The sequence below is a fragment of the Pseudonaja textilis genome, chromosome 9 (assembly GCF_049901715.1).
Source record: "Pseudonaja textilis isolate UNSWEBS1 chromosome 9, rPseTex1.2, whole genome shotgun sequence".
Taxonomy (NCBI): Eukaryota; Metazoa; Chordata; class Lepidosauria; order Squamata; family Elapidae; genus Pseudonaja; species Pseudonaja textilis.
In genome coordinates, this window is record NC_141998.1 from 14,281,255 (window position 1) to 14,295,679 (window position 14,425).

Here is a 14,425-nt window from a genome sequence, read left to right on the forward strand (position 1 = left end):
CATTTTATTAATCCTGGTCATATGGAAGCCTTTCCTAGCCATCATGCTTTCCAGGACTCAGTAGCAGAATGAGTATTTTAGAGCATCTTCAAAAGTTATGGGCCTAAACCAGGACCCAGGGTTTCCCTACAGTTGTTGGGCTTCCAGTGCAGAGAAAGAAGATAATAATAACTCTTGATCTGATGGAAAAAAATCCACGGATTGTGTAAAAGTGAATGCACGTTTGCTACCAATAGTCATGTCTCTTCATCTCAACTTTAACTCTAATCTTGTTCTGCTTCCTTTGTCTCCTTTCTTTCCCCTTCTTACTTTCCCTCTGCCTTGTCTTCTCTCTCTCTCTCTCTCTCTCTCTCTCTGCCTCCGCTCTTCTCTAACTCTTACCCCAATCCCTTTTCCTACTTGCTGTCCTTTATTTCTTTGTTTTCCACTCTGGTGCTAACAGTGGGCAGACAGACCACCGCTCCCGCCACCATGTCTGCAGCAGCAGCAGCCTCCGGTGCCACCATTGGGTTGGTGGAGCAAGGTAGACATGTCCGGGAGAGACCCTCCTCAATTTCCCTTCTCTAATTTTGAAATCTTGAGTGCATGTTGTGTCATCCATCCAAGGCACTTCATTCCACCTTGTTGTAAGATTCAGGGCTAGCCTTTTCATCTCCAAAGAGCCCAAGCAAGGGCTACCTCTGTAGAAGTCTGTCTGTTTAGTGGTGTCAGTTCTGTCGCGCTCCATTTAGATGTGATTAGAAATGATTGTGAAAATGTTACAGGAAGGGATTGAAATCAATTAATGTGAAAGTCGCAAGTCAGCAGTCTCCAGACACTGTATGAAGCAGGATGAAAGTTGCAGACCAATGACAGGAAAGGAAATGCAGGATTTGTAGGCTAAGTGATGGTGGTGTTGCTAGAGGCTGAGAATCTGGTGGGTGGATATTATTTTAGTGTATTTTGCAAATATATTATCATGTATTATTAAATATTTCCTGAGGCTATTACTCTTAGCAACAAATATCCAATAGAACATGGAAATGATGAAGAACAGTGGCAGTCTTAATAAAAGGAAAGAGGATGACTGATAAGGGCATCTAATTGTCATTTGGTCTGTCCTCCCCCTTCCCCAGATTTTCTTACTTGTGAGATGTTTGGTGAGATTGTAAGGTGTTGCAATGATTTCTCATCAAAAATTGCTAAGGTGCTCTTCATGACTGAAACAAAATAGTCTATTGCAAAGACTATTTGCCGTAGCAAATGCTATCAATGCAAGCTGGTTGCCAATTGCCCAAAATGTAGTCATGTGACTGGGAGCCCCCCTCCCTCCAGCCATCAAAACTTTGAATATGGGTCATAAGTAGCTCTAGGAAGGTCCATCATAACTTTGAACAGTCGCTAAGCGATCCTTCATAAATCAAGAACTAACTGTAAAGATAAAAACCATTATAACTACATTTAATCCAGCTTGCCCTGGTTAAATCAACAATCCTCAAACACCAGCAGAGCTTGCTTTAACTCCTGGCCCAAATGCCTGGAGCAAGCAAGAGTTCTTCAGAGCCTTAAGAGTCGTTAAGCTCATTATAGCTGAAATTCTTGCTAAAAGACACCCATGTATTTCCTTATTTGCATGCAGAATTCAGACATGTTAATATATCTAACATAACTCTTTCCTCTACCGGTCATGAAAAGGGCTATGTTGTATTCATTTAACTGTCAGCAGTGAAGCTCCTCCAGTGTCATTTAACCCTGGCAACATTTTTGGGGTTGGTTCTTTCATAAATAACCAACCAACAAATTGATTTTTACACTTTGATAGGAATTTTGCAGCATTGCCCATTTTGCTGCCTGACCAATCTCTGATTTGGAGCTTAGACATTTGAAATGCAAAAGAAAGAATATCCATTTCCTCTCTTGCTTTGCTGATTATTTCTTATGAGTTTGGAGTTAAATTCTTTCCCAAAAGGGACTGCTGCTTGCTCAAATGAACTTGTTGGTGCTAATAGAAATATGCACTATTCGAGCTAGGCTATAACACCGCATCATCCATGCATCAGAGTGGATTTTATCTTTGTTTCATAGTTTGACTTTCTCTGGAGTTTAATTTTTGCCTCAGTAGGATGATGAGAATTACCATTTTTCCCCTCTTGAAACCAGGCATGAATTCTGGTGGAGATGTTCTCATTTGCTGAAGAGAACTGTAACTTTATAGATCAGGCTTAATTTGTTAGCATGCAGAAGATATAGACCAGCCCTTTCTAGGTGGACATTCTGCTCCCTGTTCTGCTGTTTAAATCTTAAACCTTAAAACAAATATGTTTTATCTCAGGAAACAAACTAATTATGCTTACCTCTCCCATCACCTGAAATCCTCACCATGGTTTGAATTTGGGCTCCTATAACTTTCAGCCATTGCAACCCTTAGATGATTAGGAATTCTTGGATCAGAGTACAAAAACATCCAGAGCAGGGGTTCTCACGCTGGCTGAGGAATTATTGGAACTGAAGTCTATATGTCTTAAAATTGCCAAGATTGGGAATCCCTGATCTAGAGACACCAAGCTAGAGAAGGCCTGGATAGGCATTGGTTTCAATTGATAAAAGTACATCTAGTGATCATTAGGCTTCATGAAATATGCAATCAAATGGACTCTGCTGTCCTTTGAAGAGAGGTTTGCAGCTCAGCCATAAGTTAACCTTGGGTAGGTTAATATGCTTCTGATTCAATACCCTGGTAGGATTATGAAAGCAAAACTGAAGATAATGCACCAAGTGTTGGATTCTTCGTAGTTTTTTCTTACAGATGAAAACACGAATGAACTAGTAGAAAAATGTAGGACTAGAAACCAAAAATTGGAGTATACTTGATGTTCCTACAAGCATCTGAAGATGCAATGCAGCTTAGAGTGGAGGAAACAGGTGAAGCTCATTGCTTTAGTGTAAGGGGATTAGGTTCCAGGAGCACACCTTTCTTCCATATCTAATCCATCCAGACAGTTCTTGAGGCATGCCAACGTAAGTTTCCCTTGATGCTTTATTCATGCCAGAACTTCTTGTTGCTTGTTGTAGTCACAGGTTTGTCTGTACCCCAGTTTTGTGATAGTGTGAATATGGTAAATGGTGCATGGAATTTGTGTAGCCCTGGTGCATGATTTGGGCCTTGACTAGAAGAATTGGAAGAAATTCTTCTCAGACAGTGGACAAATGCTTCTGATGTGCTGAAACTGGCTGATGTGCATGCAAGATGGATAGCTCTATATGGTAGCAGTAATTTGATTGGTCTAAGCTACTTTTGAGTTAACGTGGTTCTGAAAACCCACCTTAAGATTTCAGGCCTGAAAAAAAGGAGACAGAAGCAAAAGAGAAAATTATGTTACTGCACTGCCTGTCTCCTTGATTTTTTATGCCAATTATTTAAAGCGAAGTATCCTACTGTTTTGTGCCTTGTACAGTGTAAAAAGCTGTACATTATATTCTTCTCCAACCTTCTCCAACCCAGGGTTTTTCATGTATTGGATCAACTCCCATAATTTAAATGAAGAAAAGACACAAAGGCTCATTTTTGTATTGAACTTAAAACTGCCTCCTTTAAGATCCAGAAAAAGCTTAATAAGTAGGTTTTCTTTTTTGAGAACAGTTATAATTATTCCATTCAGATTCTTCCACTCTGCCTCTATGGCCACTGCTGCTACATAATCACCAGTAACATCTTTTATTATTGTCATCTCAGCAAATTCCACCCCCCGCAAGGATTTAAGATATTTTAAAGCTTCAAATCTTCTTATTCACTCTTTACTCTCAGTTTTTATTTAAAACTACTTCACATATTGCAGATTTTTGCTTTACCACAGAAAGTGCTTCTGTTAATCCTGTAACCTTTGCAGTGATCATCTGTGATATTCCAGCCTTGTTTCTTTAATTTAGCACCTTCTTTTAAAATTGAAATTCAAGAAGGTAATCTGACTAATAATTGGTTGCAGCTTTTCTAATGCTGAACATGAAATATTGTAACACAGTGTTTCTCAACCTTATCAGTTTTAAGACATATAGACTTCAACTCCAGATAATAAGTAATAGCTGGCTGGGGAATTTTGGGAGTTGAGGTCCACAGGTCTTAAAGTTGCCAAGGTTGTGAAACACTGATGTAGTCAGTTCCTCAGTTTCAGAGAGAGAGAGACTACAGAAGCAGTAGAAGAAACTCCAAGAACAGAGACAATCATGAGATGAATATACATTCTTCTGGTAGCTGTCTGATCAACATACCTTTTGAAATGCATTTGGTCCTCCAATTCTCAGGTGTATTATTATTTTTTAGCTTCCTGATTCTACAAGAATAGGTTGATGGTTAACATGTGCTATTCTGATTATATTCTGCTCTTGGAATGAGTGCCCTTCTCCTGTTGCCCTCTGTCTATTAGAAGATGTTCAAGAAAGGTCAATGGTTTTTGAACCTTCACCTATCATGATTTTTTTCCCTCCCAAATTCTGAGCAATGCAAGATTTCTACTGGATTCATGCAATTGCCAGCACAAGAAATGTTGATTTTTTTCCTTGCAACAGAGTTGTTGCCATAGCCCATTTCATTTACTTATTTAATATATTTTATTCTATACTTCTATATACTTAGCAGTATACACTTCCTGGACACCATGGAGCATCACTTTTTGAGAGATGGATGGCCATGGACACTTTTTCAGTTTATTATATGCCACCCATCCCACTATCCAAAGAAACTCTGGACACTTAAAATAGATGGATGGATGGATAGATGATGGAGAAATAGGTAGATAGATAGACTGATGACTTCAGCAATCCATACATTTGTAATGGTGATGGGTGGTTTGTTCAGATTTTTTTAGGGTCTTATATAGCAAAAATGACACCTTGAATCTGGCATAATAGCTCCTTGACAGCCAATACTGTGGTTGCTGCATGTCCCACTCAACACCTTGTCCACTGCATAATGCAACAGCTGAAGCTTCCGGACTAAGTCAAAGGAAAATACCTTCATTTAGAATACTGATTTGCTGACATAACTTCTAACAAAATCAAGATACAAAGATAATATTCTATCTCTTTCTGGTGGGATGAGGAGAAAGTAATCTTGTGTATTTTTCAAGTGCTCTTTGAGATCAACTTCATCATTTTGATTATGGTGTCTAAAACAAAGGACATTGAATTGGATCCAGTGCTACCTATCTGTTGATGAAAACACGTTCACTAGTGGAATGGATTCTTCCTTTCTTTTTTATAGCACCTTCCAACATAGCTCATAAATCTCTTACAAATGTGAAGGATTCTCTGTAACATATTCATCAGAAGGAAGGAGAACTAGTGGAAATCACCATGTATAATATTGGCTATATCCTTAATATACAGATTTTCCACATTGGGGGGTGAGCGGGGTGAGGTTTTGCATGCTGCTAGAGATATAGCAATATTGAAGAACAACTGTAATTTCCTCTTCTGCCCCTGGCATAATAAACTGTAATGCATTCTGTTGTAGATTCTTCTTAACATTTGGAGGCATTGCTATATACTAGCTAGACCAGTAATTGTAATGTTCAGAGATAAATCAGCCATTGCCCCATCTTTGCTCTTAACAAATGAACTTGCCAATATTGTTTCTATCAAAATGTATATTATACATGAAGCCATTTAAAGCTAAAAGGTAGCAGCAACTATTGTAGTCATGTTCCATGAACATTATATGACTAAAATGTTTTCAGTCCAATACACAATCCATTGGCCATACTTCTTGGGAGTTTATTATTTATTTGTTAAATTTATTTGCTGCCTATCTCGTCATAGGGTATATTCTAGGTCCGTGATAGCAAACCTATGGTAGGCATGCCACAGGGGACACGCAGAGTCATTTCTGCTGGCACGTGAGCCCTAGCCAAACTTAGCTCACTGTACATGCCTCCCAGCTGATTTTCGGCCCATTTGAGGCCTTTTTTTTTTGCCTCCCAGAGGCTTGAGGGAAGCCTCTGCAGCCTTTAGAGGCCGAAAGACAGGCTCATTTTGTCATTTCCTGTATTTCTGGAAGTACCAGAAGTGATGATGAAACAGGCCCATTTTTCGGCCTCCAAAGGCTGCAGAGGCTTCCCTCGAGCCTCTGGGAGGCCAAAAATCAGCTGGGAGGCACGTGGATGCCCAGTGCAGGTAAGGGGGCAGGGGGAATCGTGCATGCACAGGGGGCGGGAGGGTCCACGCGCATTGCCTTCTGGGTGCTGGCACACGAGCACACGCAAGCACAATTTTCGGCCCAGGAACCCAGAAAGGTTAGCCACCATTGCTCTAGGCAGCTTGCAATAATAAAAAAAAGAACAATGAAAGGCATGCAAATATAATAGAACAATAAAATAAGCAATGACAAAGTAACCCAACAAGAATAAATACATCAATATGATAACAAAAAAGAATACAAAATAAAAGAGTTGGAAGGGATCTTGGAGGTCTTCTAGTCCAACCCCTGATCAAGCAGGAAATGATTGTCCAGCCTCTTCTTAAAAACCTCAGGTGTTGGCACACCCACAACTTCTGGAGACAAGTTATTCTACTGATTGGTGGGTGGAGGAAAGAGAGCAAGGAGATGGAGTCTGCCATCAATCTAGCAGCCACCTTCAAAGTGGAACTCCCCTGTTTAGTCCCATTTCAGGAATTCCAACAACTGGATTTGGGAGGGACTGACTTTTGGAGTGTCAAGTTTATTAGGACAAACTCCACACTTCATCATGAACTACAGGTAAACTTGGAAAAAAGAAAAGGAAACCTTTGCGAGGCAGAATATTTAGGATTAAAGGAAGAGTAGGAAAAGAGTAATGTGTTTAAGAAAACCCGAGTGATGTTGATTCTGGTGTCCCAGAGTTGTACATTATGGAAAATGATGTCATCTTACTTGGAGTCCTTTTTCTATCCATGAGTTTCCATTCTTCCATTAGTGTGGTGATTGTGTGGTCCATTTCTTCCCAGTGCATATGAGCAAAGGCTTCTGTGGTGCTGCTTCTGTGGTGCTGGTGCTTCACTCCCTTTGGTGTCAAGACAGGGCCTCTGTCCCAAAGGCTTTGCTTTCTGTCTCAACACTTTTTCTCTTCCCCTCCCCTTTTTTTCTCTCCTTTTCTTTCTCCCCATCCCTCCTTCAATCCTCCTTCTTACTGCCTGTCTCTCTCGCCTTTTCCTCTTCTGTAAATTTCTGTAAGGTAAGCAAACTTTTGTTGAGTTCTGGCCTTTGATATAATAACTATCAATGGTGGTGACTGGACCTAATAAGGGAACAAGCGGGTTATAAGACTGGGATTCAGAAGCAGATGGAGTTGTCTTCTTGCGCAGATGGTGCTCCATCTGACCTCAGTACCTTTACAGTAGATCCAATAATAGATTGTAACTTGGTTTCTTTTACTGCACACTAGAAATTCAACTGTACAAATTACCTGCTTTTTGTCCAGATACAACATGATAGTCATCAAATGTTCAATTCCTAGAGGATTCTCATGGCATTGTTGACTCCCTGAAATTCTCTTAACCAAATCCAAATAACAGACTATTCGCTTTAGTCTTAATCCCTACCCCACTTGCTCTTATCACTCTTCTTAATCCCACTCTCAGCCTTACCATGCATTTCATTTCAGTTCAGCTTCCCCCATATCACTCTTGGGTCTCTCCTCAGCCAAATAATAGCAACAAAAAGCAATTTCAAAAACAAAAACTGATCATGCAATGGCCAAGAATTCCATATTCTCTGAATGACATACTCCAACCTGACACAAGAAGCCAGTACTGTAATCATTGAATTTTTGAGGATTATCAATATCTCATGTGGTGTAGGTGGAAATGAAATGATTCTATAACCACCTTTTACATGGAAATCCCAATTACAGAGAAAAAAGACCAATGCTATGTTGGGTGTAATAAGGTCACAATCTTAACACATGGGAAAACTGCAGCTTACTTAATGGACTGTAATAGAGTAGCTTCAATAAAGAAGCAGATATGACTTGTTTAGAAATCGGAATATGAGCTCCAACTTTGCTTCAAAGATAAAATTTGTTGCTAGGACAGAATTATATAGCTTGATTGGCAAGAATCAGCTTGGGTTACAGGTCATGTTTAAGAATTTGGAAATTCTCAGTGCAAAAGAAGAGAACCTGTTTGTGTGGTGTTTAAGGCACCAGGCTACAAACTGGGGGGCTGTGAGTTCTAGTCACACATTAGACTGACTTTGGGCCAGTCACTCTCAGCTTTAGGAAGGAGGCAATGGCAAACCACTCCCAAAAGTCTTGCCAAGAAAACTGCAAGGACTAATCCAGACAGTCATCAAGTGTCAACACTAACTTGTAGGCATCCCTGGATGGGAAACTATTGGGAGATGCTAAGACTAGATTTCATTATGATGGTGATGATAGTATCATCTTAGAAGAAGATAGATTGTTGCCCAGATAGTTACAGGGGTATCTCCAAGATTCAAGGTTATCTTGAAGATTTACCTAGTATAAGAAAGACTGATAGTCATTATTTCAAATAGAAAAGAACCTGTATGCAATTTTGTTGAAAAGATCTAGCATTTTCATTGCAAATGTCAGCATCTCTAAAACAAGTAGGTCCTTAGGGTAGGTCTTGGAGCTATTAGCACAAAAGAATTAACATTCAAGAAACTGTCCATGTTCTTCTGCAAGTTCAGCAAAAGGGGAGAAGGAACGCTTGAAGAATTTCTACATAGAAAGATCCTGTCCCACTTTATTCAGACTACTGCTTTGTTAAACAGAACACTGCTGTACAGAAACACCCTCCTTGTGGTTGGGCACAGTTTGGACAAAATAATGTGTGCCCAAGCCAAACCAATGGCAGTTTGAGAAGCAACAATGTCTAAAATACCATTGAGCAAAGCTTCCACTCTTTTGTATTATTGCAGACCCATTAATGACCTCCCTTCTTTTGGGAGGTTGCCCCTTTGTGAAACTTATTCATCTGTAGGTCTACTTCTGGCTTGGAGATGTTGGGACTTAAGCATTGTTCTCAAGTTGCCTTTTAGCAGTTGGATGGGGAAACAGTGTATTTGTGTGTGTGTGTTTGTGTGTGTGTATGTGTGTGTATGAAGAACTATTTAGACAGTCAAGACACCAAGAGAGTTGCCACTAAAACCTCTTCTTCCCTCCTTATGCAGCAGCTAAAAGTTTACTGAACAAGAAAGCAGATGGTGTGAAGGTAAATATATTTCTGGCTTTTGTGGGACATTCCATGAAAGAGAAAACCAGGGAAAGACTTGGGCTTGTGCTATATTAACAGGAGAGATTGATCTGCTGTATGCCTATGATTGTTTTCAAAAACTCAATTAGCAAAATAGCTAAATGGTAGAAATGAAAGTACTCTTCTATTCTCCACATGTTAAAACCCTCTGAACAGCAGTGAAAGGAGAGCCCATTCTCTTCCAAAGCTTTATCTGTGCATAATTGCTATGTAAATCATGAAGTGATACACCCTTTATGAGTTTAAATAGCTTTGATATGGATTATCTAAATGAAAAGTTCTTTGTGTTCATTCATTCATTGACAAAAATGTGTATGTTTGATACAGCCTCAGACAAACAGCACCAAAGGCAGCACCGGAGTTACCAGCCCAAAAGGGACCCTTCCTCCAGCCGCACTGGTACAGTTTCCCTTCTATTTTTCTTTCTGTTTTTATACAAAAAATGGGACATTGATTTCCTTGTGGTGTTGCTATTAGAGTTGTTCTTTAATGCTTGTTGATACAACTGTACATGGTTTAAGATGACTTCAACTCTTATGTTCTGCCGCTAACTTGTCTGATACTGTTGTGAATCCCTAAATTGTTTCATGCTATTCTTGCTCCATTGTTGGGAGACAGATCAGAATTTTTTCATGGTCCTTCTGCTTATCCTCCATAAATATCCTTATCCTCCATTAACTCTTGAAGCAGTCTAAACTAGAAGACCCCATTCAGTTGACCTTGCCACCTAGAATCCAGTTCAACCTTAAATGTTTTAATTTGCTTCCTGGTAACAAAATCAAACCACAGTATATTCCACATTGATTGGGATGACTCAGGTTCTCCCATACAATAATACAAGCCACAAGATAAGGATATTTGAATTGCAAATGAATACTGTCTTATATCCCAGCAGACAATCAAAACAATTTCCTCACCTTGTCCTCAAAAAAAGAAAAACAAAGATCTCTTTTTTCCTTCTTGGTGAGAAAGAGTAGATAAGAGTGTCTTACAATTACACCTTGTCTCATCAGTCCTTCTGAGAAATAATAGATTCCAGTAATTGTGATTGTTGAGTAATTTTTTTTCGCCTTTAAACTCTCTCTGAATCCCATCTGTGGACAGTGCTCCTGGTCTGCTTTGTGCAAATTTGTACTTTGTGTCTGAGTATCAAAACCTCCTTCCCAGATGTGTTCAATCCAGAGGTCATGTTGGTTACAGAAACTTCAATATTCATAACTTCATCGCTACATTACGATTTGGTGCTAAATGAGACTTCAATAGGGCAAGTCTGAAATCCACTGGAGAAACCAGCAAAATGAAAACTTTTTCAGTTTTCAAAAAATGAAAACTTGAACACCTATAGGAACACTACCTAAATATGGTTCTAGTACATAGAAAATAAAGTATAATTATAAATCACACTTGGGAGTAATGTATTAAGAAACCTTAGGAAAGTTAAAGTTCCTCAAAAGTGACAGCAATTCTAGGTTACTATTAAAACAGTTGTTTCTGAGTAGAAAAATCCAAGACCACTTGAGTATGATGTGACTTCAGCATGCTTTTAAATTTAGACATAGATTATTATAAAGTAGATATCTCCAATCTGGTACTTTCCAGATGTGTTTGGTTGACATTGAGAAAGAATTACCATACCTGGTTAGAAAAGGAGGATAAAATTGTACAATCGTGGAATATGAGAGGTTAGCGAGAAGCCTTAATTGAGCCTTCCTCACTGTTTCAACACCTGACAGGTGTCCACTTTTCTTTCTTTAAATACTTTTAGCAAAGGTGATTTCACTCTGGAGACAATGTAGTACTTGATTGAACAACCATTGACCTGTATCAATTCAGGCCCAGGTTCTGTATGGTGGAAGATTCAAGCCTTCCATTTTAAATCTCTTACTTTCCTCTAAATATTTTATTCTGCTGAGGGTCTATCCCAAATTACCACAAGCCTAGTCTTTTCGTCAGGTATAAAAAAGTACAAAAAATATAACTGTTTTAACACTCCTGGAACAATAATTCTGGGATATAACTATGTGTGGCATAGTAAATATTCATTGATCTGCAGAGCCCCATTAGTTTTCATAGGCGTTACAGATTCTAGGTTGTTATTATTTTTATGTAATTATTGTAAATAATTACATAAAATATAGAGGAGAAAGCTGTAAAGTAGACATTAGAGTAATACGTATAGGAACTATTTAAACCTTTTACTACACTGTCAACAAGTCACTGAAGTATTAACAAATGAAGGAATTAGAATTATTATAGAAGTTTTAAAGCTCTCAGAAGCTGTATTTGTGAACCTTAAAGAAACTTCTATTTTGGTCTTTATTTTCAGTAGGTAGGTTCATTGCTACATCACACCTGGACTGATTTCTCTTTCCAGAATTATATCTATTCTGCTTCATTTCTCTTTTTGATAGACAAACTGTGCCATAACCTTAAACACAGAACAGAAAAAGAAGAGAGCAACAAACTAAACCAAAGATTGACTTTAGAAGAAGCAAATCTGATCACATTAGTATGAACTCTTTAAAGCAACAATTCCTGCTCTAAATAATTCTATATGAAGCATGCTAGCCCAGATTAAGACACTAAGCAACAGTTTTCTTTAAAAAAATCATTGCAATATGAATATATTAAGTAAGTATCATCTCAAAGGTGGCAGATATGAAATTCTTTAAATAATGAGGGGGTCCTGCATTTGAACACAGGATCAGTAGCTTGGTTAGAGCTCTTCTACCAAATAAATATCAGTTTTGTAATAATGTTATTAATGAAATATATATATGTGTGTGTGTGTGTGTTTTCTTAAGTTTTCGTGTGTATTTATATGTATGGTATTCAGCTTTGGGTATTTTCCCATGTCATTATAGTTGTGCTTTTAAAGTTGTAGCAACGTTTCGGCAGAATCTCATCTGCCATCATCAGGCTTCTGTATTGTGTTCGTACAATATGGTATTGTGTAGAAGCCTGATGATGGCAGATGAGATTCTGCCGAAACGTTGCTACAACTTTAAAAGCACAACTACAGTGACGTGGGAAAATACCCGAACAAAGCTGAATGCCATATAGATAGATAGATAGATAGATAGATAGATAGATAGATAGATAGATAGATAGATAGATACACACACACACATACAGGACTGTGAAAGATGAAAACTCAATCTTCCAGGTTCTGTGTTTTGATGTATTTGCACTAGATGGCAAATTAATTGAGAGAAGTATATTAGTGTAATGTTTCTTTAAAATGTCTGTAGATTATAATTCAATATTGCCAGGAAAAGATTTCAAGAAAGTAAAGAGTAGTGAAGATCGATGCAACTTAGAATGTTGGCAAAAAAATTAACTGCCAATTCTTTTTTAATTCGTGGTCTGGTTTATCTTGAAAATTTTAGCATAGCTAACAATGCCACTAAAATGAACTGAGGTTCATTTAGAGAATGATGATGTTAAAGTTCACCCATTGGCCAGGAAGATACCTTGAAGTTTGTGTTGCTTTTGAAGGGAACTAAAATTCCACGACTGGGATTTTAATGAATCTTCAGAAGAATGAAGATTGAAAATACACTGCTCAAAAAAAATAAAGGGAACACTTAAACAACACAATGTAACTCCAAGTCAATCACACTTCTGTGAAATCAAACTGTCCACTTAGGTAGCAACACTGATTGACAATCAATTTCACATGCTGTTGTGCAAATGGAATAGACAACAGGTGGAAAGGCATAGGCAGTTATCAAGACATCCCCAATAAAGGAGTGGTTCTGCAGGTGGTGACCACAGACCACTTCTCAGTTCCTTTGCTTTCTGGCTGATGGTTTGGTCACTTTTGAATGCTGGCGGTACTTTCACTCTAGTGGTATCATGAGACTGAGTCTACAACCCACACAAGTGGCTCAGATAGTGCAGCTCATCCAGAATGGCACATCAATGTGAGCTGTGGCAAGAAGGTTTGCTGTGTCTGTCAGCGTAGTGTCCGGAGCATGGAGGCGCTACCAGGAGATGTGGAGAAGGCCGTAGGAGGGCAACAATCCAGCATCAGGACTGCTACCTCCGCCTTTGTGCAAGGAGAGACAGGAGGAGCACTGCCAGAGCCATGCAAAATGACCTCCAGTGGGCCACAAATGTGCATGTGGCTGCTCAAACGGTCAGAAACAGACTCCATGAGGGTGGTATGAGGGCCCGCCATCCACAGGTGGGGATTGTGCCAACACCGTGCAGGATGTTTGGCATTTGCCAGAGAACGCCAAGATTGGCAAATTCGGGAGCTTCTGATTTGAGCTTCTTCGGCGACAGACCAAAACCTTGTCTCTGCGAGGCTTCGATCCGTGCTTGCTGCTGGAGCACCCCGAGCTGGCTGGTTTCGGGGCTAAGCCACCCCATAGAGGTGGTGAAGTGGGGGGAGACTGCCAGCAGGGTTGAGGAGAGCCGCATCTCTCCTCCCCAGCTGGCCATTACTCCCTTTCCTGAAGGCGGTTGCAGCAGTGGTCAGAAATGGCCACCACAAAGAAGAACTCTACCGGAAAAGAATCTGCAGGAGGAAGATAAGTAGAGAAAGTTTTGGTTGACTGGGTCAAACAGCAAAAGCAACAAATAAGGTCCCCTGGAATTTAAATTTAATAACATTGCTCCCAAAGAAGATTTTGAAGCTGCGAAGGAGAGAGAGAAGGGAAAGGATTAGGTTTTTTTTTCTTCCCTTCCTTATATTGACAGCTAAGAGACTTAAGCAAGAAATTGAAAAAAATCCACTTTGACATTAATAGGCATCTAAGCTGAACATAAAAGTCAAAGGGATAATAAAGATTTCTGGATATTTAATAGTTTTTAAAAGCTGGAAAGGAGAAAAAAAAGAATAAAAGGGCAGGATCTGGAAAAATGGAGGAGACTGCCTGGAACTAAGGAATGGAACTGTAACTAAAAGGAACTTACAGTGAAATTTCAACAAGATTCCTCAAAGATACATCTTAATTGAAACTTGGTAACAAAATAATAGAACCCCAGGAAGAGAAAGTGGAAAAAAGAAGCAGAAAGAAACAGCCTTGGATTATTTGGATTACTTGGTGATTTTTGGTTTTTGCATCTGGATGACTAAAATTAACCGGGTGGTTGTTTAAAAGACTTTAAAATGGTATCACTCTTAGAAGAACCGAAAATGGAACTTAAAAAATGGAAAGAAGATGCACAAGAAGGGAGAGCTTCTTTT

At 39.1% G+C, this 14,425-nt stretch overlaps 1 protein-coding gene across 32 annotated transcripts in view; it reads left to right on the plus strand.

Moving 5' to 3' along the window:
* The window catches only part of CAMK2B (calcium/calmodulin dependent protein kinase II beta), a 207,098-nt gene that overhangs the window by 159,206 nt on the left and 33,467 nt on the right, over nucleotides 1-14,425 (plus strand). For 14 of the 32 annotated variants that reach the window (XM_087938962.1, XM_087938942.1, XM_087938951.1 and 11 more), the window contains 3 exons: nucleotides 443-523; nucleotides 9,146-9,186; nucleotides 9,556-9,627. In XM_087938962.1, coding sequence (XP_087795088.1) covers nucleotides 443-523; nucleotides 9,146-9,186; nucleotides 9,556-9,627 — 194 coding nt within the window. The remainder of the gene's footprint in view (nucleotides 1-442; nucleotides 524-9,145; nucleotides 9,187-9,555; nucleotides 9,628-14,425) is intronic. The other 18 variants (XM_087938947.1, XM_087938954.1, XM_026717996.2 and 15 more) reach the window with 2 other exon arrangements.